General features: G+C 40.0%; 1 protein-coding gene across 1 annotated transcript in view; it reads right to left on the bottom strand.

Annotated features, from left to right (window-relative positions):
- Positions 1 to 515: 515 nt before the first annotated feature.
- The window catches only part of LOC308331619 (uncharacterized protein), a gene marked incomplete at its 3' end in the record, with an annotated part of 29811 nt that continues 3216 nt past the window's right edge, over positions 516 to 27110 (bottom strand). Inside the window, exons 2-22 of the mRNA XM_080787105.1 lie at positions 24695 to 24970; positions 24172 to 24465; positions 23677 to 23961; positions 23455 to 23562; positions 23120 to 23149; positions 22572 to 22634; positions 22040 to 22078; positions 21766 to 21831; positions 21156 to 21173; positions 20636 to 20789; positions 20425 to 20435; positions 16247 to 16522; positions 13480 to 13776; positions 12756 to 13040; positions 10658 to 10708; positions 6977 to 6998; positions 6128 to 6219; positions 4949 to 5068; positions 3801 to 3967; positions 988 to 1144; positions 516 to 532 (exon numbers count right to left, since the gene is read on the bottom strand). Coding sequence (XP_080643231.1) covers positions 516 to 532; positions 988 to 1144; positions 3801 to 3967; positions 4949 to 5068; positions 6128 to 6219; positions 6977 to 6998; positions 10658 to 10708; positions 12756 to 13040; positions 13480 to 13776; positions 16247 to 16522; positions 20425 to 20435; positions 20636 to 20789; positions 21156 to 21173; positions 21766 to 21831; positions 22040 to 22078; positions 22572 to 22634; positions 23120 to 23149; positions 23455 to 23562; positions 23677 to 23961; positions 24172 to 24465; positions 24695 to 24970 — 2828 coding nt within the window. The remainder of the gene's footprint in view (positions 533 to 987; positions 1145 to 3800; positions 3968 to 4948; positions 5069 to 6127; positions 6220 to 6976; positions 6999 to 10657; positions 10709 to 12755; positions 13041 to 13479; positions 13777 to 16246; positions 16523 to 20424; positions 20436 to 20635; positions 20790 to 21155; positions 21174 to 21765; positions 21832 to 22039; positions 22079 to 22571; positions 22635 to 23119; positions 23150 to 23454; positions 23563 to 23676; positions 23962 to 24171; positions 24466 to 24694; positions 24971 to 27110) is intronic.

Raw genomic sequence — 27110 nt, 5'->3', positions numbered from 1 at the left:
AACTACCGGTAAGTGCACTTTATATCAATCAAATGTACACAAGGTTAATTAACGTAAAATTCCATTAACCAAATGATTTTACATTTTACATTTAAGTGCATTATATCCATCACATTTACATAATGTTAACATTAGCTTTTACCATGGTTTTCCTACATATTAAAATACTTAACAATGCAACAAGGCTTACCAAACGAGTATCCCCCTGTATGCTATACCCATAGATACCTGCCTCCCCACTTTGCCACACCATCCTGCCCCCAGCCTCAGCAACCTTGTATACAGGAGCGATTTAAGAGAGCCGGAGACAGGATAGTCTATAATGAGGAAAACAAGATATGTACGCAAAACAGGTTAACACATTATTCAAGGTAAACGTTAATATGTTGAACTCTAGAGTGCAATAACACTCAGCACTCTGGCCCTGCAACACCCTGGACTCTCCTCCCCCCTCAATGACTGGATCTGGTTTTTAGCTAGCAATACGGCCACCAGGGAGCAGGACAGGCCAGAGGTCACAAACCCAGGTGCACTAAAAAAAACAGAGACACCAAGTATTAGAGAACATCATGAAGCACCATAAATATAGACACCAAATAGTTTGTCCTCTACTCAGTCACTGCCATTGACTGAGCAGAAGGACACATGGTGACTGACTGACTGACTACTCATAGCAAAGCCTTAACAGGTTTACATGACACAACTGAGTTGCTTTGCGTAGATTAGGAGTGGAAATTATGTAGCTGGCTTTAGACACACGCTCGACAACAGTGTATGGCCCCATGAGCCTTGCTTGGAAAGGCAAAAGAGCCAACACGTGTTCGCCGGGTCTGAACTCCCGACGTTCAGCCCGTCGGCCAAATGAACGCTTCCTTTTCACTTTAGAATTTACAATGACATCTTTGGTAGGCTCAGGAGAACCCGCCCGATTTAACAGTACTGGTGATGACACATTTCCCCACACACTTCCCCCAGCATGCATGTTACCCAGGAGAACATCAACCCCAGCCACAGGCAACGCCGCGCGCAACGCCACCTCCACCTCGCCCTGAACCAGACCACACTCGAGATCTAGCTTGTGTATAGGAGAAGGGATTGTGGCCATGCCCATACCACGGCTCAACATGACACGCCCTGTAGCCGACTGTGAAGAGAATGGTAGGACTGAGTCAAGAACATACGTGCCCTGCGCCGCCGTGTCTCTCAGAATTGTCAGGCACTTTTTCCTGTGAGCCCACAAGAGAGATAAACCCCCTTTCCACAAACGGTCGATACGCCTCATCTACACCGCCGAGACTACTCCCGCTCTCATGTAAAGGACTTACCGACCTCACATATGACACCGGCGCACAAGCCGCAGTTGACTTCACCTCTGTTGTTTCTCTTTGTTTCCATGCGTAACAGTTTGGTTTGATATGACCTCTCTTTCCACAAAAGTGACATGTTCTGTCACCGTCACGAGCAGCCCAACTTTTCCCGTCCTCCGTGTTAACATTTCCCTTGAAAGGTGCGCCGCGACCGCCGTCCCCATGGTTGGATTCAATGTTCTCCCCATGCGTAATTTGGGCACCCCGTGGGTCCCAGTCTCGGTGCGTCAACACATACTGATCAGCCAATGCGGCAGCTTCCCCCACCGTTTTAACCTGCTGTTCAGTGATAAAGGTCGCTACTCGCTGTGGGATTGCTCTACCAAACTGTTCTAACAGCACCAAGTCGCACAATGTCTCGCATGTCGTTCCACCTGCAGCAACACGCCAACGATTAAAGTTGAGCACCATCTGCCGTGAAAACTCCAAGTATGATTGTTTCTCGTCTTTTCTGCCATTTCTAAACCGCTGACGGTAGCTCTCAGGCACCATTTCATACACCTTAAGAATAGCAGCCTTAACGGTGGCATAACTTAAACAGTCAGTCACCGACAACGCCGAATAAGCCTCTTGTGCCCTCCCCGTTAGAACACACTGCAGCATCACAGTCCGATCCGCATCAGGCCACCCTCTCGAGTCTGCCAGTCTTTCAAACAGTGAAAAAAAAGTTTCAGGTTCCCTCTCATTGAATTTAGGCATCAACCTCAAATTACCCACCAAATCAAACTGCCTGTTTTCTGAACTAAGGGCTCTCCCTCCACTGTTCAAAAACGCCTGATCCATTTTACCCTCTCTCACCAGCTCCAACTTCTCCTTCTGCAAGTCATATCTCATTTTCTCCATTTCCAGTTTAACTTTCTCCCTCTCAGTTTCACCCTGATGTCTCGCCCTATCCATATCCAACTGGATAAGCATAAGCGCCTTCTGTTGTTCAAAAGAAAAGTTTGGATTTGCCTGGACACATTTAATGGGTAGTGGCTCAGCGCCCCCCTCCCCTGTTTCCCCAGGCTCCAACGGCAAAACATTTATGTCTTCCAAACCGGCCATTAATATTAGTCTTAGCGTATACAATCTGCGTCTCCTGTCCCCAAGGTCGATGTGGTAGTGGTCAGCAATATCAAACAACTGTTCCTTTGTACAGTCATTTAAGAACTCAACTGACGGCGATGCCACAAAATCATCAATTTCAGCCATCATAACGTTTGGCTATCTATACACAATTTAAATAACACAGCGACGTAACCTCACACAGAGCAACCCAAACAAAAAGAGCGTCCCCTATCTGCCTATCCAAAGCTTATCTACCTCACCCTAGCTCTTCATGGGGTTCGGCAGGGGTACTGATGCACTAATTATACGATGGGGACAACGCAACCATTTAATAATTGCGCCGTCAGCCACGTACTGTGCTCCCGAGCCCAATGCTGCTACTGCGTTCCCCCAACACTATAAGAAAAATAACAAACCCACGAAAGTTTAAAGCAACTCCGTGGCTAAGCCTCACACGGGACAATGCAGTATAGCTCCTATATTTGTTTGAGTACTCTGCCCAACTTACGTTCGATGTGTCACCAAACGTGTATGATTATTTATGATTCATCCAAATAACTCCATGCTCAACATAGAACACCCAACGGAAAACAAAAGAAATAGCAGCGGCTACGGAGAGTCAAACACAAGACCGCACCCGCCCGCCCCAAACAATTTGAAGTCCGTGTCAAAAAAGACAAAAAGGGAATCCCGAGCCAGGCTTCCCAACCTCCGGCTCTGATTGGCCCCGCTCTACAGTACGTCACGGGGATACCCCAATTTACTTCAGAACGGCTGTCAAAACCGTGCGCGCAACAACCACTAGGCCTTAATAGCCGCTACTAGATAACAACTCAAACTAAAAATTAAAGTTTGAAAGTTTTAGTACTCACACTTCCGGACGAGCCCCCATTTGTCATGGCTGGCTCTTGCCATGACAAAGATGAGGAGCAGGAGACAGTCGAAAGTTGAACAAAGTATATATTTATTGTAAAATAGGCCTAGACATTAACTTAACTATAACTGAACTGGAGAACATAATCAAGCAACAAATCCTATAAGGTGTGGAGTCAGTAATCAGTGGTGTGGTGGTGATGGATGTGTGGAACATGGTGTGGTGTGTGTGTGGATGGAAAGAATAAGGTGGACATAATATCAGTAGAACATGGAGGCAAGCATGCAGGGAATGGAGGCCCAGACAGCAGGTCTGCCTCCTCTGGATCTCTCTGAGTGAATGGCAGGGACATTGCTTTTATAGCTCACTGGAGGCACCGGGCCCAGGTGCTCTCCAATGAGCAATCAAGATGTGCCCCACCCAGGCTCACCTATAGGGAGACAATTAGGCAGGTGCAGGCAACCACATACTGTGTGTCTATAATGTGTGTGGGGCATCACACCTGTTACTCTGGTTGGGGTCTCTCCCCTCTCTGCCTCCATCCCACCAATCTGCTCATTTGGAGTGGAGGAGGAAGGGTGGTTGGGTGGTTTCATCTTCGTCTTCACGCCTTTCTGTATAATGCCATTGCTCCATTTGGTCTTTCGTGGATGTTTGTGCCGCTTTTTCATACGAGCTGTAGAGGCGAGGGTGTGGGTGGAGTGGGTTAGGGGGAGAGACGGAGTGAAGGGAGGAGCTCAATGGAATGGATGCAAGTGGAACAGAGACAGACACAGGATGGACCTGCATGGCTGTGTCATGGTGGCCTGTTTATGAATATCGTGTGTACCTCCAAATATCCTGCCTTTCTTCCTCACCTCACTTGTATGTTCCAGTTCAACTAAATGTATTCCCGTCTTGCCTACACATCTGCATATATTTGACACATATCTCTCTCCCAAATTCACCTTGTAGAAATTGAGTTTATTTGTTTTGTATATACATTTTTATCTCACGATTTTTGCAACCCATTTTTTCACCCAGTGTCAATTATCTAATGTAATCCTGGGCGCTACACTTCCTCTGCCAACCTGAGGAGGGCAGTGGACTGACCTCATGCTTCTTTCTATGCATGAGGAGTCTAAGCTGCTTCTTTTCACTGGAGGTTCTCCGGCCAGACGTAGCGCGTGGATGGAACACTTTATTCCAACCAGTTCCTTTCCCCTCCATCAGGCTGGCCAGGGGGAGGTAGTTTAGAGACCAGGATTACTGCATGTTTTTGTGAGGGTACCTACCCTAGAGGGCACAGGGAGAACATGCAAACTCCACACAGAAAGGCCCTTTCGCCATTTGGCACTCTAGTTACTTGACCATATTATTTGACTAAGGTTCATGACATTTACTCTGATCTTGCAGTTTCTAATGTTTCAATAAATGCTACACAAATAATTATATTACTACAATTACAAGTAGTTATTACACTTGCTGATACAATGACACAATGCTCCAGAGTCCAGACAGTAGTACAATAGTGTCATTTAGTATAAAAGGGTCAGTGGTAATGCAATCTGAGAACCCATCGTCAAAAAATAAAGGAAAAACAGTGCCCTCTTTTCCTTTGAACTTATTGATGCGAGTCAACAGTCTGTCTCGAGAGAATAGTGGTAATGTAACTCACATTCAGATCGTGGCGTGTCATGGGGAGTGAGGAGCCAGCTGGCATCTTTGTTACCATCCAAGTCCTCTGATGTGGTGTGGTTCTGGTAGTAGGATTCAGCAGAGCGGGATGAGGTACAACCTGCCAGCATAAATAACATGTAAGATACAGTTAAGGGACATGCTCTGCATGGAGTCTCAACCCACTGGCTGAGAGGATTCTTGTGGAGGAATTTCCCTCCACAAGAATTGAGATCACGATTCTCACACGATTATTATTTCTTTCCATGAAAATATTTATTGTCTTTAGTCTATAGTTGCTGAACATTACTACATAAATAATGTGGCACCTGAAGCCAATACTGTGGCTTAGTTTAAACAGACAGCATCAAAGTGCTTGATTTAAACCTCTCTTTAAGTCTCTGTCTTGTATAGCAAAAACATAACAGTAACTAAAATGAATTGGACAGCGAACTAGTGCATTCTGAATCTAAATCGCAATCTTTTTTCAATTAATCATGCAAACTGCTCTTACCGGGCCTAGGTTAGAATAATAGAAAAAAATTCTGAGGTCTGCACACTGGATGATGCTCCAAAACTGAAAATGTGTTTCCTTTACTACACCATTCTTCATCAACGTTTATACTCATACCCCCATGCCCCAACACTGTTACCTGCTAAGTGCTAACCAGGGGACACTTCAACTTTACCACAAGGGAATACCAAGACAAATCAGAAAAGCATGCTGAAGTACATTATGTCTGAATTTTTTAATGAGATCAATGTAAAGCCTGTTGAGGTCCAGCCTGAACAAAAGGCACTGACTACAGTATAAAAATCCGTCTTTGACTGCATGATTAATTGATAGTAGCAATAGTAGTAGTAGTAGTAGTAGTAGTAGTAGTAGTAGTGGTGTGTAATAGTATAGTATAGTGGCAGTAGTGAGAGCAAGCTTTACTCCTACATTGGTCTTGCTGAATCGCCCTTTCTTCTTCACATCACCAGTTATTTTAAGGACAGCATTGCTGGAAAGACACAATGAAACTGTACTGTGATCCCAGAACAGAAACATCTTCACAACAGAGCATAATATGTTCAGTGGATTGTGTACTTTCTGAGTTTCTGTACAATTGTTAATTATTTTCATGTACTGTATGAAGAAAATGATGGGATGTCATTCTTTGTGGCGATGCCGTCGTACGTACATGTTGTTCTGGCGGCGGGTTGTAAGTGTGATGGTTCTGCTGCTTCTCCTTAGTGGACTCTGAGGTCCCACACTCCTCCCCGGAACACCTGCAGAACCTTATTTTATCAATGTCATGTCAATGTCACCACGTCACATCAACAATCAAATAATAGCTGTATACTGTCTCAGGTCAAATGTAATGGAGTAGCCCTGTCAGCTCATAAGCATAATAGCCAATGTGAGATTTTCCTTTGCATGAGCGGTGGATGTTTGTTTTCCTGTGTATGGCAGACCATGGTTTAAATCCTGGGTGTTTCCCTTTCCCATACATGCAAACAGACACGCACGCACGCACGCACGCACACACGCGCACACACACACACACACACACAAACACACACACACATGCACACACACACACACACACACACACACAGTTCACCTCTCCAGTGAACTATATTCTATTCATCATTGAGTGTTGAGGTGTGTTTGTTTCTTAAGTGTATTGGTAAAACCTACCATTCACTTCACCAACCCCATTAAGCCTTGGTGACTTCCTGTGAACAAAAACAAGTGTAAGCAATTGTGTGTGTGTGTGTGTGTGTGTGTGTGTGTGTGTGTGTGTGTGTGTGTGTGTGTGTGCGCGCGTGCGCGTGCGTGTTTTAAAGTTGTTTGGCTGGAATGGAAGTGCAGAAAGAAGACTTCATCAGTTACAGGGAAGATGCATTTAGGCCTACATCACCAGGTATATGGAGTGTCCTCTTTATACTTGTCAGTCAGGCACATGGGTGTAATTGTCTAGGCCTACCTTGCAATCATCATTACTCATTTCCCACAATCATCCATTTGTGTGTCTAAGATTACCATGTCCGTCTGCTTCTGTTCACTATAAGCACAGAAAGACAAAAAACACATATTCAGGAGAAGAAACATATTTTTGAACCACACTGAAAGAAGTTCACATTTAAACGTTCTGAGTTTGCATTGCTAGTCTGAGTGCGTTGTCATTGTCAACCAGGACAACATATATGCCATAGACTGTAAAAGCAATATGCCCAGCTTACCTCGATCCACTTGTAGGGTGTCCAAATGTAGCCAAGCCAGTGCGTTCTGGTGAAAAGTATATAGTAGGCTAAATTAATCCTATTCCTAGCTCTTTTTTTTCTGTTACAGACCTTCTTTATTGAATCTTAAAATAAAGTAATATTTGCCTGTGAGGTCCAATCGTATTCCTAACACATTTATTTTGAGGTGTAAAAAATAAATAAAGCGATAGTCTATATTTGCAGATTCTAGCAGCAGCTAATTGACAATTCACCTGTCCTGCTGCACGGTAGTGAAAGATAGAGTCTGAAATCAATAAACCCGTGTAAGCAGCTGATTTGGGACTGGTCAAATGCATGTTGTATTCAAAACAGTATACTCTGGCGCCGTCTAGTGACGGTAGATCTATGCTACTTACTCCAAATAATTTATCCCAACGGGCAAGGTGGCTGGAATGTTTGAATTAGCCTACAATCATTTTATGCGTTACAAATTACAATGCAGATGTTGTTTCCTGCCTGAAGTTGCTGCTTCCTGAAAGTCTTTGTGCATCACCAAACCCGGAAGTTATGCAGGAAGTGGCAAAAAACTACTTTCTGGCCTTGACAGCCCATACATCCAAAGTTTCAAACAGAAAAGTCCTATCTGATTGCATTAAACAACGTTAAACAATGTTAAACTCACTTTGCATTTTGCTTTGACACTCGATTTGCCACTCGATGTGCCATTCTCTTTAAGCATGCCGCAAGGCGCAATCAGACAAAAGTCATTACAATATAGCCTACTAATTAATCAAGACAACAACAAACCATTAGCATAGTTTATTTGTATAAAACTGCATCATGAAAATCATAAAATCATTAAACAATTTAATATCTGTGTTGGTCTAAATCAATATATTCCAACTGCAATACTAATAATATTTGATTTGATTTGATTACAAAAACATGAGAGCAAACAAACAATAAGCCTATGACCAATAATTGCAAATGCAAATGTAGACAGATGGCAACTTAATTTGTAGACCTGGCATCCTAGCATGTATAGTTTCGATATACAGAGTACAGAGTGATTTTCTGATAAAGTTTAGATGATTAGGTTATTGGTTTACCTATGATCCTAAATTACTATTTCTATGCATTTGATGTATTACGTCCTCATGCTTACTGTAAATCGCTTTGGATTAAAAACGTCTGCCTGTATTGACAAAAGGTATAGGCTGAAGCCATAGCTTAATGCTGTATCGATTAACAATATAAAAAGGGTGTTAATTATTTTTATTTTTTAATGACATGGTAATGAAAAATGTATAGTGCACAAAATATGTGGTGTTCTTGGGGAAAGTCACTTTATGTATACTGTACAAGTGTACATGAAAGATTTTAAGAACTTTAGGAAGAAGTCAAGTGAGCATGATTTTGTCCATATCACCTATCTACTAATTTAGTCTCACCAGTTGCTACAAATTGGATTAGAAGATGGATATATCAAAAAACTATTCCTACACCGCATCAAGGGTTTTATTGGGCAGGCCCTAAAATTATGATGCCCTTGATCGTGAGGAATTATTTGGGGTAATTCTGGTTCCGGGTTGGTGGTTCCGGCCTGATGACTATACAAACCAGTGACAAAGTTATTTCCGCTTCCGACCGGATCAGAAGGTTAGGTTTAGCCCATGTCATCATTTCTGTCGACATCCCCTACTTTGATTCTGAAATTACACAGGTGCAGTAGGCTATGTATTATCAGTCACTCAGCATTTCCCCCCAAGAGGCTGGTGGATTCAGGGGTGGAGCTGGTAGAGCCGAGGGCTGGAAGAGTGAAGGAAAAGCAGCATTTAATAGTTGGTTGGTTTCTTTTTGGGCTAATTATTTGTTACAGTTTTGTTTCATTTTGTGGTTTCTATCTCTTAAAATTAGGGATGAGACATTTTGGCCGATATCGATATCCGATATAAATAATTGCTATTATGGCAGATAACCGAGATAACCGATGTCGATATGATCTCATTCTGTATTAAGAAAATATAATCATTTTTGCCATTCAGAAAAAAGGCTTATTTAAAAAAAATCCAACTTGTTGACTGTTTTGAAAGCTTCCCCAGAAAACATTGATATCATTTGCAGTCTTCATCATAACAAAAGGCTTTTTCAGTTGTTGTTTTTTTCCAACATAATAATTATAAAATAAAATATCTGCTAAAACTGATATATTATTTCACTGGTACCGATTACAGATATATCCTTTTAAGGCCAAAATAGGCAGATACCGATGTGTTTGCCTATTAATCTCCCATCACTACTTAAAATATTTATGTCTTTGGACTTGTAGGCTATATTGGATGCTTTGTTTAGCTTGGCACTATCGCTGCATTGACAACTTGAGTTAATATATAGTTGTCTTCCTTATATGGAAAATAACTTTGTACTGTAACATTTAATTAATCAAATACCGCTGGACTGGTGTCATGGCACCCAGTTTGAGAAATACTGCACTAGACTTTGCTAGCCTCACAAAGAGCAGTATGTATGCAGCACAAAAGTACCATGAAATAAAAACATTGTATTTCTTGGCATCATAATACATCACAAGCTTCTACCTTTAAATAATATCATATTATAGTGAAGTAAAAATGCAAGGGTATAGAAAGTAATTACCAGAGTCCCTGCTGGACTCACTGGAATCTGCAAAGAAAAGGAAGAGTTAAACCATGAATGAGTTTTGCAGTGCTTAATGCACTCAGCTGGATCTAAATAAGCCCCTGGCCTAGGGTTATCCTTTTAACAATCATTGTAAAACTGTACCACTGTACTAATTGCAAACTGTTAATAAAGTATTTAAACAATCAATCAAAAGTAACAGTCATTAACAAAATGCAATATCTGTGTACAGTGACAGTATATTTAGAAAACAACAACAACATATGGCCATAAGTTCAACATTCACTCTCAAAATGGCAAAGAATCAATTATGTGATTTTTTTGTACCTTACATTTTATTTTTAATTATGGATGTTTGTTTGTACTTGAAAAGGTAGAGAAGGGCAAACATGATCATACAGTACCTTTCCATTCGCGTTCCCCTGCCAACCCTGGAAAAAAGGGGAAAGAACTGTGAACAGACTTGTTGATTTGCCTTTCTTTATTTCTTTTGTAAACAAAACTGAATGGATGCAGATGAAATCCTTAAGTCGATATTCTAATTCCATACTGTATAAAAGCCTGTAGCAAAAAAAAGTTTATTCTAAATAAAATAATTCAGATTTTGATGCTAAAAACATATTGTCAAACCGTTGATTGGTTGATTGAATTTAGACTAGTCTTACCTGAGTCGCTGGAATTTCTAGAAGTTTCACTCTTTCTTGCTGTAAATGTAGACAATGTTGTATTATGTCATACAAATTCCAAACAGTATTTTTCTTTAGAAAATGTGAAACTTGACTATGTTAGTGTTATGTTGTTGTTGTTATTATTATTAAAAAACAGGCACACATTATCATACCATTCAGGTTCTTCATCTCGTCATCCCCAAGACTGCCTTCCTCTGCCAACCCTGCCAAGATGACCAATTGAGACACTGAACAGACTTGTTTAATTGCCTTTCTTTCTTTATTTTGTAAACAAAGCTGGATGGATGCAGATGAAACCTATAGCAATAATCTATTACTCCTCCAGATTCTGTCCAAAAACCACCACCAGGAGGCCATAACCTGACCTGGCCTGGTGGAGACCTGTGCCATCTAGTTCTGAATAAAACAATTCTGATTTTGATCCTAAAAGCATATTGTCATAGCATTTTGGTATCGAGTATTACCTGAGTCCTTGGAATTGCTAGAAGTTTTAGTCATTCTCTCTGGAAATATAAACAATGTTGTATTAGGTCAGGTCGTTTTTAGGATGAACATGGTTTTACATCATTTACCTCTACAGATAATGTGAAACTGTTATATTAATTAATTTCAAAGATGCTACATTAGCATTGCAAATTATTATTTATTTAACTACAATAGCGTCAATTTAGTAAAATAATCTGTGTGTGGCAAGGCTGTTTTAGGATCATTAGGCAGAAAGTTGAGTGAAAGTCTCATATAGAAAGGTTTCTGTTTCAATCATTGCTGCCATTCTAAAGTGTCCTTGAGCAAGGCAACTTGTTTCAGCGAGGAGTTCTAGTGTCTAATGTCTATAATTTTTCATTTTTGGTTTTATCTCTTGTTTCATCTGTATTTGCGTCTTGCTCTCTATGAAAAACGTAGTGAGAAGCAGCAATGTATTTTTGTTTAGTTTTTTGCTTTTCAAAGTGGAACCATGAGCATTCCTGGAGAGATATTTAATTTACTTCCTTGTACAATAGTTAACTTAGTTAACAAAAACCAGTTCCTGATAATGACAGAGAGAGAGAGACTGGTTTCCCACGTGACCTATAATCACACTGTGCACTGCAGTGTAATAAAATGAGACCTTTGTACACATATCTTTGATATGACAGCCATAACATGCAGTTTCTTTGTTTGAGAATTTCTATGAAGTTTTACTTTCTGTGTTACATTGCTGTATAGCTTCAGGTCTTGACTTTTTAAGCACACTGTTAGTGTTAGTTACTCATAGTCATAACTTTAAAGAGAAGCCGCTACTAAGCAGAAAAAGAGAAAGTTGTTTTAAAATGAACCCAACCTTGTCTTTTCTTCACACAGTAGATCACAGCAGCCACTAAGAGTCCCAGCAAAATAGCAACAACACCAACAATAGCTCCGATGATTGGTCCAGAGTTGTCAGGTAGCTCAGAGTGCTCTAAAACCAAGACAGGATTGTGTAATTACATTACATGGTTTATTGATAACATTTTCCAGAACATGCATGCATGCATGCTCAGTAACACACCCTATAACCAGTAAGATGCCCTGAGGGCGAGAAGCGACCTCACTTGTGTGCACACATCCGCCTGGATGATGGCAGACTGCTGGGCATGCGCTGGCGCTTTGGCATGGGGGGTCAGATCAACATATGGAATTAATTTAACTGTACTGGCCATATTGGAGCGTGCCTGGAGTGTACAGGGTTTGATGAGGTCAGATCAACATATGGAATGTCAGAACAGGAAGGACGGGTGGAGGTGGATCAACATATGGAATGTGTCAGCTCCATATATGGAGATCTAAGGGTTTGAGGTTTGAGGTCAGATGTAGAGTTTCTGGCTGGCTCCATATATGCAGTATACAGTATGTGATGATCCAGTCTTCTCCATGTATGGTTATCCAGGGTTAGATGAGGTCAGTATCGTGATCTTCATAATGGAGGCGTGGCGTGTCACAAAGCACATATGGAGATCTAAGGGTTTTCATGATATACTTCATGATGTCACAAGGCATCACCATATATGGAGACATGATGTCACAAGGCGTGACCATATATGGAGGCATGGGTGGGTGACGGACGGGCAATGCTCGTTTTAGAATAGATTAAATAAAATAAACAAAAACTTGCGAGAAGTTGCGAGTCTCCATTTTAACATCTAAAATGCCTCTGTTTTTTGTACATACTCATGAAACACTCCCTTGACATGTGAAAATGATTCAACGGCAAAATGAAAACAAGCATCTTACCCCAAAACTTGATCCTGTGCATGTTGGACGCAGGGTGTATCACCTCACAGCTGTAGTTGGCAGAGTCACTTCTTAAAATCTCCACTTGATTCATGATCTGGTAAGTGCCGTCGCCGTTGGGTCGAACACCTGTGGTGATCATGCCGTCCAGAGGATCCACCACCTTCCCATCTCTCTTGATGTTCAGGGTAACTTCTTTGGGGAGGAAGCCTGTTGCCAGGCAGTGTAAAATGATGTAGGTCGGATTCTTGCTCTTCTTGGCATACACATGGAGCTCTGGTGGTACTGAGACGCCATGAGGACAAATTTGAGTTTTGAGTAGATGCATAGGCCTATGGCATTGTAGAGAATCTTTTTATTTTCACTCAGGTTCATTTAACTTAAATTTCAAATCAAACTCTGCTGAAGCTATAAGCAACAACAGCGAAATATTGTAGCATCATTTAGCATTATGCTGAATCTCTTTACAGAAAAATCTATATTTATTGATTATCCAATAAAACATTAGGGATGCTCCAACAAAATCAGTGTTCCTATTCCACTGTCATCTAGTCAGAGCACATTTTAACATTCTTTTGAAAACTGTTACACTAATAAAGTTTATTATTATTTGATATTTTAGTCTTTTGGTGTATCCGTCCTTAGTGCTACGTAGCACATATTTAGCTGCATGTACACACAATGTATGAAAGTTGTTAATAATGTTGTGTAAAATAATACTCACTGGTTTTCTCGAGTTGCGCTTGACCATAGTCAACAAATGTACTTAACCAGTTGACACACTCCCTCTCCAGGTAGCCTTGGGTGTAGTCGTTCAGCATCTTGACTTCGTCCCACTTCCGCTTGGTGGGAAGTGCAAGGGCATTGGGGGCGTTCCAGCGCTTATGCACATCATCAAAGGCCAGGAAGTCGTCACCGTCATAGCTGTATTCATCCTTGCCGCTGATGAACTTTAATGATTTGTCATCTCCAGCTCGCTTCTCGGCTGTGCAGCCATGCCTCCACTGAAGAATGTGTAAACCTGGTGAAAATGTTAAAAATACAATGACAGGGGAAGGCACAACAACTTATGAGGCATCATAACAGAGGAAACAGTCTGGAAGGAAGGTCATGACACAAAACAAAATCTAGTTTATAGTTTAATGACATTTTCTATGGGACTAAAAGAACGCAACACAACAAGAGAGTTAGGATGAAATAAATAAATGCAATAGTGAAGCAATTCACCCTAACTGCAGTGCTACGTGCTATATTTACAAGTGCAACAGAAAGACGGTGGAAGGAGGCTACGCTATAAGGGTCTATTTGGTTAGTTACACTCAGACTCACTCGAACCACAGCAAACAGACAAACAAAATGCAGTCTAATCTCACGAGCAAAATGGGAGACATGCTCACAAAGAGAAGATACAAACACAGGGTGGCCGTAACAATATTAGGGAGACCTTACCTTAATCCTGTGGGAGGATGGTTATATATGATGATGAGCGCTTGGATTTGGGGGGTATTTAGGGGTCACGTATTTTGCTCAGGGACACTTTGATAGGCTATATACCGGGGCTGTGAGGCAAACCGGTGACCTGCTGACCTTCTGATTTTACCAGACAGCACTAATATACGGTGTTGGTTGCAGCATAGCGAGCTACCATGGAGTTTGTCCACGCATGTGACTTCAGGGTTCTTATAGGACCAATCATCAGTAGGCCTTAGTCAATAGCATGTAGGCAACATATCACCATGTGGTATTGCCCCTGAGCCCACTTAGAACTTGGATGCACAGGGTACATGGAAAAAAAGTATGTTCTGGTACTTTAGAATTTGGAATTTGCTATGGTAAAGAACCATGCCTATGTTGCTCATACGAATAAATAGCTACAACAGACCCGAAATGTATAGGCCTACAATAACCTACAATAGCCTACAATAGGCTACATGGACAAAATATCATGGCAGACTGAGTTTGTTTTTGCCCTCCCAGGCCAGGAGTACTGGTCTGTTTGTTTTGTTATTTAAATTGTGCACGTTACATAGTTTAAAGGATTAGCAGCAGTGCAAGATCCTACTGTTTAGGTTATCTTTTTATTGTAGAATATTGCGTAGACTACGTTTACAATTTGTTTCATTAGTTCTATATTTGTGTGTGCTAATGTTCAATTTCAAATGGTTAATTAATGGCAAGGTTGGGCCTATACCAAAACAGCCAAATGGCATAGAATTTTATCACAACTTTCTTGTATAGCCTATGTAATCCTAAAAAGAATGCTTAGTTAGAGAAAATTTGCGAAATGTGTGGCAAATCTGCGAAAGAAATGCTTACCACTAGCTTTCTTCACAAATGTGTCCATAAAGGTGTCTACTATAAACTTTGTGACAGCTTGCTGAAGGTTGGGGTACCATTAACGCAACCAATATGGGCAACATTTTTAAAAAATCATGTCAAACTAGGGGGTTTTCATGATGCTGAATCCATTCCAAGCATTAGTTTTGCACGAAAATACTCCTTGGGCTAAATTCGGCCATAGCCACAGTTTGCCCAAATGTGCTGACCTCTTCACATTTCTGATGAGTGTTTTTTGTGCAAAACTAAATCTGGCAATGGATTCAGAATCATGAACATGCTAATTAAAGTATAATGAAATTTGGAATTTTTTGCCTTATATTGGTTGACAGATTGGTTCACAGACTGTGAAGAAAGCTAGTGGTAAGCTTTTTTTTTGCAGATTTGCCGCACATTTAGCAAATTTTCCCTTATTAGCTGGCTAGGCAATCTTCATCTAGATAGGAAAAGAAAGGTCGTACATTCATGCGCACAACTAAGGCCTGAAGTTCCATTTTGCCCAATTAGGCCAATGACTTAAAATTAGCTTGACACTATATTATTGTCTCCACAAGGCCGAAAGGCGAAGGCATGGGGAGTCAGGGGAGAGTATGTTTTGCACTCCGTCCGTCCGTTACCAGCTAATCTCCGGCACCATTGGCCTGGTCAATGCCAAACGTTGCACACACACTCCCTGGATGCCAACGACGAACCTCTGCCGATCTGCATGAAACTAGGGTTAGGGCAAGGAAAAACCTTTTTACATGTGCCTATTATAGCGCCACCAGGAGGTCGACGTTTGTAAAACACATTTTTTTATATAACTTCTCCAGATTCTGTCCAAAAATCCCGAAAATTGTTACACAGTATAGTCGTGTGCTCAAGACGGATCTGTCCGATATTTCATATTCCATCCTAATTGGTTAACATTGGCTGCAAAGTTTGCAGGATTGGCCCGTTTAGAACAAAAAGCCTCAAATCATGAATGCAGCGCGCAATTTACGTGAAATTGTTCACACACTTTCCTACTAGGCTGAGGAATAAATCCCACCCTTTTCACATTGGCCTGTTATAGCACAATACGTGACTTTAAGAATAAGAGTGATTAACACTGAGTTAACTTTAAAACATATATAACTTAACTGAACGGTATAGGAAATGCTTGGATGTCTAACCGGTGTCATTGCTGTGTCTCATTCGATCCCTGAGGATCCCCAGGTTGACTTTGAACCATTGCTCCTTGCTCTGGCGTGACTGCGTGCCTTTCTCCCAGTAGTCCTTGCCCAGCTTCTCCTTCATCCACGGCTGCATGGGGATCTTTTTCTTAAGCGAGCTGTCATAGTAGTCAATCATTCTGTCATCCAGCAGGCCCATGGCTGTGAACACATGGATCCCTGGGAGGTCGATAGGCTTGGAGAAAGCTGTGTAGATGTAGGTGAGTGAGTGTTGCTCTGGAAGTAAAAAGAAGAAAAACACTAGATAAGGTAACAGACATAGAGATACATATAATATAATGTAGCCTATGAGAGTGCCAGTGGTCTATATTTTTGGTATTCCACTGTGCGTGGGACAACAGCGTTGGTGCTGGTGGGGTGTTATTATTTATGCCATGCTTCAGTCTGTTGTTTTTTACCTGTGGGTCGAGACCCCTGGGGGTCACATAATATTCTTTTTTTGGTCAAATATGTTTTTATTGAACAGATTATAAATTATTACAAACATTATGATATGAAATACTTTTTTTATGAAACAAAAAAAATAAAGACAAAAAAGATAAAGAAATCCCTTAACCCTCCCACCCATACTGCTCAGTGACACTGCATACTATAATAAGATGATAGAAAGCTCATGGAAAACATCTGAAAAGAAAATGGCGTACAGTCAACCATATACATAATATTATTTTAATTGTATTTATTTATGTATTGTGATTTTCAAAATATTTATCTTTGGAACCGAGTCAACATAATGTAATGCCTCAACTCCTACAATTCTATAAGTGCTTGTCAGGGTGGGGATCCCTAGATCAAATATGATTATTGGGGGGGGGATTGAGAACCACTGGTATATCTTCTCCATCTGTAACCTCCTTTTTCCATGTGATGGTAGCAACTTTGGGATTACCAGTGTCCTCGGTTTGATTTTTGGAGGGTCACACTGGTAAAATACTTCTCAGCGACAATCACAGGAAATTAACAATAATTTCAAAATTAGATATCCACCAAAATATGGCCTCTCTTAATGTCAGCAATTGAGATATTATAATCACCATGGCACAAGTTGAAACTTGTGTTGCCTGGGATTATGACATTGTTTACCCCGCTTCCTGAAATAAAGCTGGTCATATTGAAATGCAATTTATGGTTTTATGATCACCAATCCGGGTGTCCATCTTGCTGATCTTTGTGCAGTACAGTGTGGTTGGAGAGGTATGTTTCCAGACTCCAGGTGATGTAGGCTGTATATCAGGCATTTTTGCTTTGAGGAAAAACTTTCAAATGAAAAGATGGGTGTTCTTTTATTTGGATGACATAAAAACTCCAGCCCCCTTTCTTCCTAGTATGTCCTGCCTGTTTTACTAGCATTATGTAATAGATATTATTTCCTAAATGATACCAAATTGTATTTCAATTACACACACAAAAAAAATTTGTTATTAAATTATTAATAATAATAATAATCTAATACAATTCTACAGAATTGTTTTGAAATGTGTTTATGGTTGTCCTGAATTGACATTTACTTTCACTTTCAGCTGTAAAAATACAATATGAATAACTGCATGATAAACGCTTGTTCTGTCTTGTTCAAATGTTGGATCAGTCACCACCAGTAGGCTATACGGTGTAAGTAACACAAGTTTAAAAAAAGAAGAAAACAAAGTGTTTCTTCACATTGAATAAACTGACCAATGGTTGTAGAATATTAGTCCTGATTAGAATGAGTTGATATAAAAATACAATACTCACCACAGTTCACTGTCCACAATGTCCCAACAATCAGGAATGTTAATATGGAATACATATTGTTACTATCCAATAGTCTCAGGACATTGCTTGGAAGGTTTCAGTGAAGACTTATTCCGGCAGTTGAATTGACCTGTTATGGGAGTATACTGTACTTTATATTGTCTACCCGTTTGCCTTGAGTCCAAAGTCCTGTGAATATGGGTGCCGCCTTTGTAGGAGACATAACGTTCATATAAAGGCCAGGTGAAACAGTTCTGCTTCTACATTCTGTTAAAAGTTGTCATGTCACAGGCCTATTTATTTTTAGAAACAATACTTGGGTTAGGCTACTGTTAAATATCAAAAATTTGCATTTTTCATAGAAAAACTGTTGTTTAAAAATAAAAAACGCATCCCCAGGCCTAATTGATTGAGAGAGCATAAGTAGGCCTGGGTGATTGCACCTTAGTGGACAAACTGTTTTTACCAGCATTATGAGAGCAGAGCCACAGTCAGACAAGAAAGCCACACTTGCAGCTTGAAGATGTTGTAAATGCACTTTATTGGAAGTAAATGTAAAGCAAAAATTACATTCAACTTGTGTACAATGTTTCTTTTGCCTGCGTACAACTAAAAAGAAATTTAAGGTGTGTTCTACAAATCTGAAATTGTTTATAAGCCATTGGTTCTCAAATCTCTCTCTCTCTCTGATCAGTAAAATCTGTCATAGGTCCAGTGTAAGAAGATCATACTGTATCTCATATGTTACCTGAATCTCCAATGTGGGGTAATTTACAATGAAAAACACAAGTTGTAAATAACATTTCATGACAATAGCATACCGGTAAATAAGGCATTCATGTAACATTGGTATGTAACAGTAAGCATCTAATTTAACAAAACAATATTGAATTAGGACCTGCACTCTCAGAATAAGTCAGATGAAGCTGATGTTTAAAATTTCAAGTTTAGGTTTTCTGTCAAAATAATGTTTGGCTGTTGTGGAGCGTTGTGTGGAGCATTGTATTCATGTTCTGTGAAATATCTACTCAATTCAGAAAGGAAATATATTAGTTTTGAAGTTTGTAAAGATTACGTTCACCAATTTGTTCGCAGCAGCCATGCCGTGCGGTGAACAATTCATTTTAATGTATTTAATGTATTATTTCAGCAAGATCAGCAAGATCTAACTGATGTTGACAGAGCATGTCACCAATGTATAGAGTATCATAAAAAAAAAGAAAAAATATTGTGGAAAACACCCTCTCGACCCCCTATATATATGACGTTTTCCATTAAAGGTTTTATAGATTATTCTGTATATCACACATTTACTGTACTTTTTCATCCCACAATTTTGTAACCCATTTTTTCACCCAGTATCAATTATCTAATGTAATCCTGGGCGCTACACTTCCTCTGCCAACCTGGGGGGGCAGCGGACTGACCTCATGCTTCCTTCTATGCATGAGGAGTCCAAGCTGCTTCTTTTCACCTGACAGGGGAGTGTTTCCCCGGCCGGATGTAGCGTGTGGAAGGAAGTTAAGGAACACGTTATTCCGACCAGTGCCTTTCCCCTCCATCAGGTGCCCCGGCTAGCCAGGGGGAGGTAGTTTAGAGACCAGGATTACGTAAATTTCAAACTGTTAATAAAGTATTCAATCAATCAAAAAACGGCCACAGTCAAACCGACAATTGGCGATTGCCGATATATTTACGTGAGAAAAGCAATTCACTTCAATTCCTATATTTAAGGAGTTGAATTCTCGAGGAGGCAGACCAATACATTTGCAAAATAAAATGACAAATAAAACAACCGACTATTGGACTCAATATACTGCCAAGCATAGTATGTATATGTGCCTCCACCACAGAATAAAAGTATATACACACATACATACAGTAATTTATAATTAAACAAATTATGAAGTCAGAATAACTATATATATATAGTTATTCTGACTTTATAACTTGTTTTCCCGGCACAAATAGAAATAGGAAATCTGATATTCATAAAAAGGAAAAAAGAAATCGAAATAAAGTCAAATACGGTACATAATTGTAAAGGAGGGGGGAAATATTATTTTTACTTAGTGGTGGAAATGGGCTTCCATTGCTTATTACTAAAATAAGCCCTCGGAGGCTAATGCGTTTGTCCTTCCCTAAGGTGGTGAACTAAGAGATCAAGGTCTTCAAGGTTTCTTTATTCTTATTTTTTTTGTCTAATAGCTAGCGATCTTATTCAGATCGCTAGCTATTAGACTTCATAGGATGATCATTCTGGCATTTTCGCTTAGAATGTAGTCAATAGAATAAAATAATGAATCTACCGACTCAACATTATTTTAGCTATTTTTCAAATAGGTTTATGTCATCACCTTTTTTTGACACCCCCTCGTTTGTACCGACTACAGCTCTGCAGTACAATATCAGGCACACTCCAAGAGGCTAGTGGATTCGGGGCTGGAGTCCCCGGAAAGGCCCTCCACCACAGAATAAAAGTATATATATATATATATATATATATATATATACTGTATATATATATACACATACACACAGTAATGACACCCCCTCGTTTTTACTGACTACAGCTCTGCAGTACTCACACACTACAAGAGCCTAGTGGATTCGGGGCTGGTGCCCACCGCGACACACTCCAAGTGGCTAGTGGATTTGTGGCTGGAGTGAGTGGAGTCCCCGGAAAGGGAGTCCATGGAGCTGGAGTCCGCAAAACTGGAGCGAAGGCTAGTGGACTCGGAGCCATGGCCTGGAAGAGTGAAGGAAAAGCAGCATTTAGATAGCACATTTGGTTTCTCTTTGAGGTAAATATTATTTTTGGTAGCCTTTGAAATTCTTCAACAGATAAATCCATTTAAAAGTAAAAGCTTGATATACACCGTTAGATTCACACAGAATCTCAATATACTGTACATATTGAATATTGTGACCTGAAGTGTGCCACAAAATGCACCTTTCAATAATCAAATACAATGTTACATTGTAACATTTGTCATGTAACATTTGACATCTTCCTGATTGATAATCAAAGTATTCTGTGGCACTGCTGGACTTAAATAATGTCATATTATAGTGAAGTAAGAAATTAGAATGCAGGGATATAGAGAGTAATTACCAGAGTCTTTGCAGCCACCTGCAAAGAAAATGAAGAGTTAAACCATATACTGTTTTGCAGTGCTTAAGGGATTGTGACATAAAATTGTTTTGTAATTTTTCTTAATTCTTTTTAGGTTTTCTGAACTCAATTGCACCCAAACAACCTGAACATTTAACATTCAGTAGATTTTCTGCGGTCTGGGGTTTCTGGCTCAAACAAGTCCTGCTGACTGTGATGTCACAGCCTGCAAATCCCATAAAGACTCAGCAACAAAAGTTTGGAAACTTAACTTTGGTCCATTATTTCTCCACTTGAATAATACCAATTGGTATTGTATTTTATATCATTTTGATTGTTGATTAGTCACCTTTACAACAAGGTACGGATTGTAAAGAACAGGCGTTCGTGGAATGAGCAACACAGCTAAACGTGTGGGTAGCGCCTCCAAAAGCAAGTGCTTAGTATTCAACCCTTGCTTTGAGTTGCTTAATGGATTGGATGATTGCACTCTCACACAGTAATAAGGTGGGAAAAAAACATATTGGCCATTTTTACACTTTACACTACACTTAATTTATATGTTTTTTCCCCGTTTTGAAAAGGTAGAGAAGGGCAAATATTATCATACCGTTCAGACTCTTTGTCTCCTTCATCTCGTCACTTGACATCTTCAGATCTTCCAGACTGCAATTTCCTGAAGACCCAGCCAAGAGCACAAATTCAAACACTGAACACTTATTTATTTGCCTTAAACAAAACTAACTGGATGGATGCACATCTCTAGGTTTTAATGTATGAAAACCTATGTATGAAACCAATTAAGTCTCTTTTATTCTGAATAAAACAATTCAGATTTCGATCCTAAAAGCATATTGTCGTACGGTTTTGGTTTAGAGTCTTACCTGACTCGTTGGAATTGCTAGAAGTTTCACTCTTGCTCTCTGGAAATGTAGACGGCATTTTATTAGGTCACACAAATGCCAAACCATATTTTTTTCTTTTTGGGATGAACATGGCTTTACATCATTTACATCTATAGAAAATGTGAAACTGTCATATTTATTAATTTAAAATTAGCATTGCAAATCATTATTTTTTGAACTACAATAGTATCAACTATCAAGGTATTATCAAGTAAATAGTTCTGTTGGTGGCAACGAGGTTTCAGGATCATTAGGCATAGGCAACATTGTGGCCTGAAAGTTGAGAACAGGCGTTCGTGGAATGCGCAACACAGCTAAACGTGTGGGTAGCGCCTCCAAAAGCAAGTGCTTAGTATTCAACCCTTGCTTTGAGTTGCTTAATGGATTGGATGATTGCACTCTCACACAGTAATAAGGTGGGAAAAAAACATATTGGCCATTTTTACACTTTATTAATTTATATGTTTTTTCCCCGTTTTGAAAAGGTAGAGAAGGGCAAATATTATCATACCGTTCAGACTCTTTGTCTCCATCTCGTCACTTGACATCTTCAGATCTTCCAGACTGCAATTTCCTGAAGACCCAGCCAAGAGGACAAATTCAAACACTGAACACTTATTTATTTGCCTTAAACAAAACTAACTGGATGGATGCACATCTCTAGGTTTTAATGTATGAAAACCTATGTATGAAACCAATTAAGTCTCTTTTATTCTGAATAAAACAATTCAGATTTCGATCCTAAAAGCACTCATAATAGAACGTTGGGAAAATGAGTTCCTAAAAATGACAGACTGGTTTCCCACACATTATGAATCCTAATAAAATGATAAGATGTTTGTACTCATGGTGCAACAGTGATATGTTTGATATACCAGCTATTACCAGTTTAAAGTATTTTTAATTCTATTGGTTAGTATTACTTTCTGTGTTACATTGCTATAAAGCTTCAGATATATAGATTTAATAGAATTTTAATATTGGCTTTTTAAGCGCAGACATCATATATTATTTCATTCAAATTGTGAAGGCATCATCTTTTTGTGAAGCAACACTAACCTTTCAGCGGTTTCATCATTTCTTTCCTTCCTGAAAAGTAAAAGAGAGAGGGGGGAGAGCGAGCAAATAAAATAATCTTAGGCTGTTTTGTTTCCAGTTCCACATAACCTTCCCAGGATATAAGAAATAGGCACTCGAGGGGTAAATTAAATATTTCTATATTCTGCATTCCAGCCTGACAGGGGACTTAGCTTGCAATTTATAATTATTAAAGTGACTGTCCCCCTTGCAAGCTAAATGACCGATCATGTAGCAAAATGCCCCACAGAAAATCCAACTTTCCCCAAACACAAGAGAAAAAGAGAAAGTTGTTCTAAAATGAACATAAACTTTACTTTTGAAGATCACAGCCAGTCCAACCACAGCCAGTCCAACCAGCAGCAAACACACAATAGCTCCGATGATTGGTCCAGTGTTGTCAGATGTGCCACGTTTTGAGTGGTCTAAAATCCAGAAAGAATAATGTACTGTAGTTAGATGACACGATATACTGATAACATTTGTCAATACTACAATTAAATGTAATTTAATTAGCAAAATGCAAACCACACTCTTACCCCAATACATGATCCTGTGCATGTCGGTCGCAGGGTGTATCACCTCACAGCTGTAGTTGGCAGGGTCACTTCTTAAAATCTCCACTCGATTCAAGATCTGGTAAGTGCCGTCGCCGTTGGGTCGAATACCTGTGGATAGCATGCCGTCCAGTTGATCCACCAACCTCCCATTTCTCTTGATTTGCAGGAGAACGTGTTTGGGGTAGAAGCCGGTTGCCAGGCAGTGTAAATAGATGGAGTTCGGATTCTTGCTCTTCACTTCATACACAGAGAGCTCTGGTTCCTCTGTAAAGCCATGAGGACAACTTTGAGAAGACGCATTACATTGTAGGGAATTCTTCATTCAGTTTAATTTCATTTTGTCATTCATTCATCATCATTCATATGTGTCAAAGGTTAATTTGTGTGATACTACTTTGTATTTAAAGCGCCTTGAGCTGCATGTACACACAATGTACTGTATGAAAGGTGTTAATAATGTAAACTAATACTCACTGTTCTGAAAACTGATATCCTCTTCCTCGTAACCAACAAATTTAGTTAACCAGTTGACACACTCTCTCTCCAGGTAGCCTTGGGTGTAGTCGTTCAGCATCTTGACTTTATCCCACTTCTCCTTGGTGGGACGTGCCAAGGCAACAGGGGCGATCCAGCGCTTATGCACATCATCAAAGGACAGGTAGTCGTTACCGTCATAGCTGTATTCATCTTTGGCGCTGATGAACTTTAATGATTTGTCGTCTTGGCTTTCAGCCTTACAGCCATGCCTCCACTGAAGAATGTGTAAATCTGTCGAAAAAGGGGAAAAAAAGACAGAGGAAGGATGTAAAAGATATGAGTCATCATACCAGAGCAAACAGTCTGGGTGGTCGTCACATAAAGTTTAAATTGTCTGCATGACTTTCCCAGGGTTAATGCAGTAAGTGGCGTTAGCAGTGATTACCACACTCAGTCAATCTCAATTATAACCCTTATAATAACTAAACTGTACAGTGTAACAACAACTTGGATGTCTAACCGGTGTCATTGCTGTGTCTCATTCGAGCCCTGAGGATCTCCAGGTTGACTTTGAACCACTGCTCCTTGCTTTGGCGTGACTGCGTGCCTTTATCCCAGTAGTCCTTGTCCAGCTTCTCCTTCATCCACGGCTGCATGGGGATCTTTTTCTTAATCGAGCTGTCATAGTAGTCAATCATTCTGTCATCCAGCAGGCCCATGGCTGTGAACACATGGATCCCTGGGAGCTCGATAGGCTTGGAGAAAGCTGTGTAGATGTAGGTGAGTGAGTGGATCTCTGGAAGACAAAAGGTCAAATATAGGCAAAAGCACAGTAAACTTAATTTCTACATGTTGGGTTGCCTCAGCAGTAGCTCAGACAACTTTTACAGTAAGACGTTTCCATAACATGCAGTCAAGCAGACAGTCACAAACAAGCAGAGTTTGTGATGCAATCACCATCTTTGCTCCATGTCCCGATTTAGCAGAATTATATAAATCTGCACAAATCTAAACATTTCTCCCTTTATCCATCACTACAGTAGGGATAATGGGTACCAATTTCTGTGAGTTTTGGACAAAATATATGAGAGTATATATGTTACTAGTAATAATTAGTAATAATAAGTGTGCTTTTGCTTTGAAATAGTGGGGAAAACATGCAGAGTTTCACGCCAATCCGTCCAGCAGTGTATCAAATATGTAGCTGTACAGACAGATGAACATAGTGAGTCAGAGATATACATATACATATACACACACACACAATCCGTTTTATCAACTGGGGGGGGAAAAAACACTTTCACTTTCACATACGGCCACAATTCTCCATGTAAGGTCCATATACTGCAACCACACAAGACTAACGGTACGATCATGTAAGTTATCATGTAACGTCAATTGGGGCTTTTAAATCCCTCCTCAAAACTCATCTGTTCTCCCTCGCCTTTAACTGCACCTGATTTACCTGTATTCTGATTTCCTGCTCTGTGTATTGTATGCTCCGTTTTATATTTTATTGTCTCTTTTGCCTCTGTTTTATATTGCAATGCTCTGTTGTTTTGTTTTGACCATGTTCAGCACTTTGGTCAGCCTTGGCTGTTGTAAATGTGCTATACAAATAAAGTATGATTTGATTTGATCATCAAATACATTTTGATCTCAGGTAACGTTGGTTTGTACAGCAGTAGGCCTACATTATATTCATGTTTCTACATTATTCTAGTCACAGTTTAAAAAATCTATATATTGAACTGTGGCAGGCTGGCAGCTGTTGATGTCTTGATTACAAGACAGTCAACAGTCAGCAGTGGTGGAAAGTAACCAAGTAGCAATGCACTTGAGCAATGTACTCAAGTGCAGTACTTACTGTATGTACAATTGAAGCATTTTCACTTTCTTCAGTATTATATACAAACTCAAATTACTACAGTGGATTATTAGCTTGAATATTGACTATCATAAATGTTATACATTTTGAACTTGTGAAATTCTGTACAATTGTTGTCTCAGGAGGGCTATGGTCAGTTCAGAAACCCGTCCACCAGTGCCATCATCGAGGGGGAATGCAAGCTGATAGAAACGGCAGGCTTTCTATTCCTGAAAAGTTGCAATGTGATAAGTTCTATCACAGTTTTATTATCGTTCTCACGATAATAAAAATCTAAATATGTTTTACAAAAAGAAAATGTATATATTCTTTATCGTGAACATGAGGACCAATTATTATGAAGATAAGTAGAAAAGTGGTCCTTTGGTGGACTTTTGGACAGCTATATTTAAATCCTATTCTGACATACTGGGTGTACCTATCCCACCCACCCAGTATGTCAGAATAGGATTTAAATATAGCTGTCCAAAAGTCTGCATTGCCAAACAAGGCCGTTAACGGGTTGGGTGTTTGGCATTCCCCCAGGGACTAAAGGCTCATACATAGTCTGGATTTTCGGTGGTTAGGTGACCACCGAACTACAACATGACGTCACGAGCCGCGGTGAAGAGCAAACCACCACCACCGCTCCAGCCCTTCTCTCTGTTTTTACTCACCACCGCTCAATGTTATTTCAGCTCCGGTGGTCAGCTCACCACCGGTGGTCACCCCACCACCGAAAATCCAGACTATGTATGAGCCTTTAAGGCTCATACATAGTCTCATACATAGTCATAGACATAGCAAACATGGAGCCCTTTGTTGACCATGTAAAAACCCTGACGGTAGTCCCAGAGATGAGATGAGCGATATTTGAACTATATAGGCTAATGGTGAACGCATAGGCCTATGCATTGTACATGCGTCGTGTAAACCGGTCCTTTCTTCTCTTTCCCCTCCCCCTCTCTTTTTAATTGATTTACTTTTTGTAATTTTCCCTTCTCCAGTATTGTCTCTGCATTGGGGAAGAGTGGGTGGGCATAGTGGGTGGGAGGGGTGCATTAAGACT

Source organism: Protomyctophum bolini, assembly GCF_963924005.1.
Source record: "Protomyctophum bolini genome assembly, chromosome: 17".
Taxonomy (NCBI): Eukaryota; Metazoa; Chordata; class Actinopteri; order Myctophiformes; family Myctophidae; genus Protomyctophum; species Protomyctophum bolini.
Note: the sequence above shows the minus strand (reverse complement) of the source record. Positions and strands in the feature narration are given on the sequence as shown.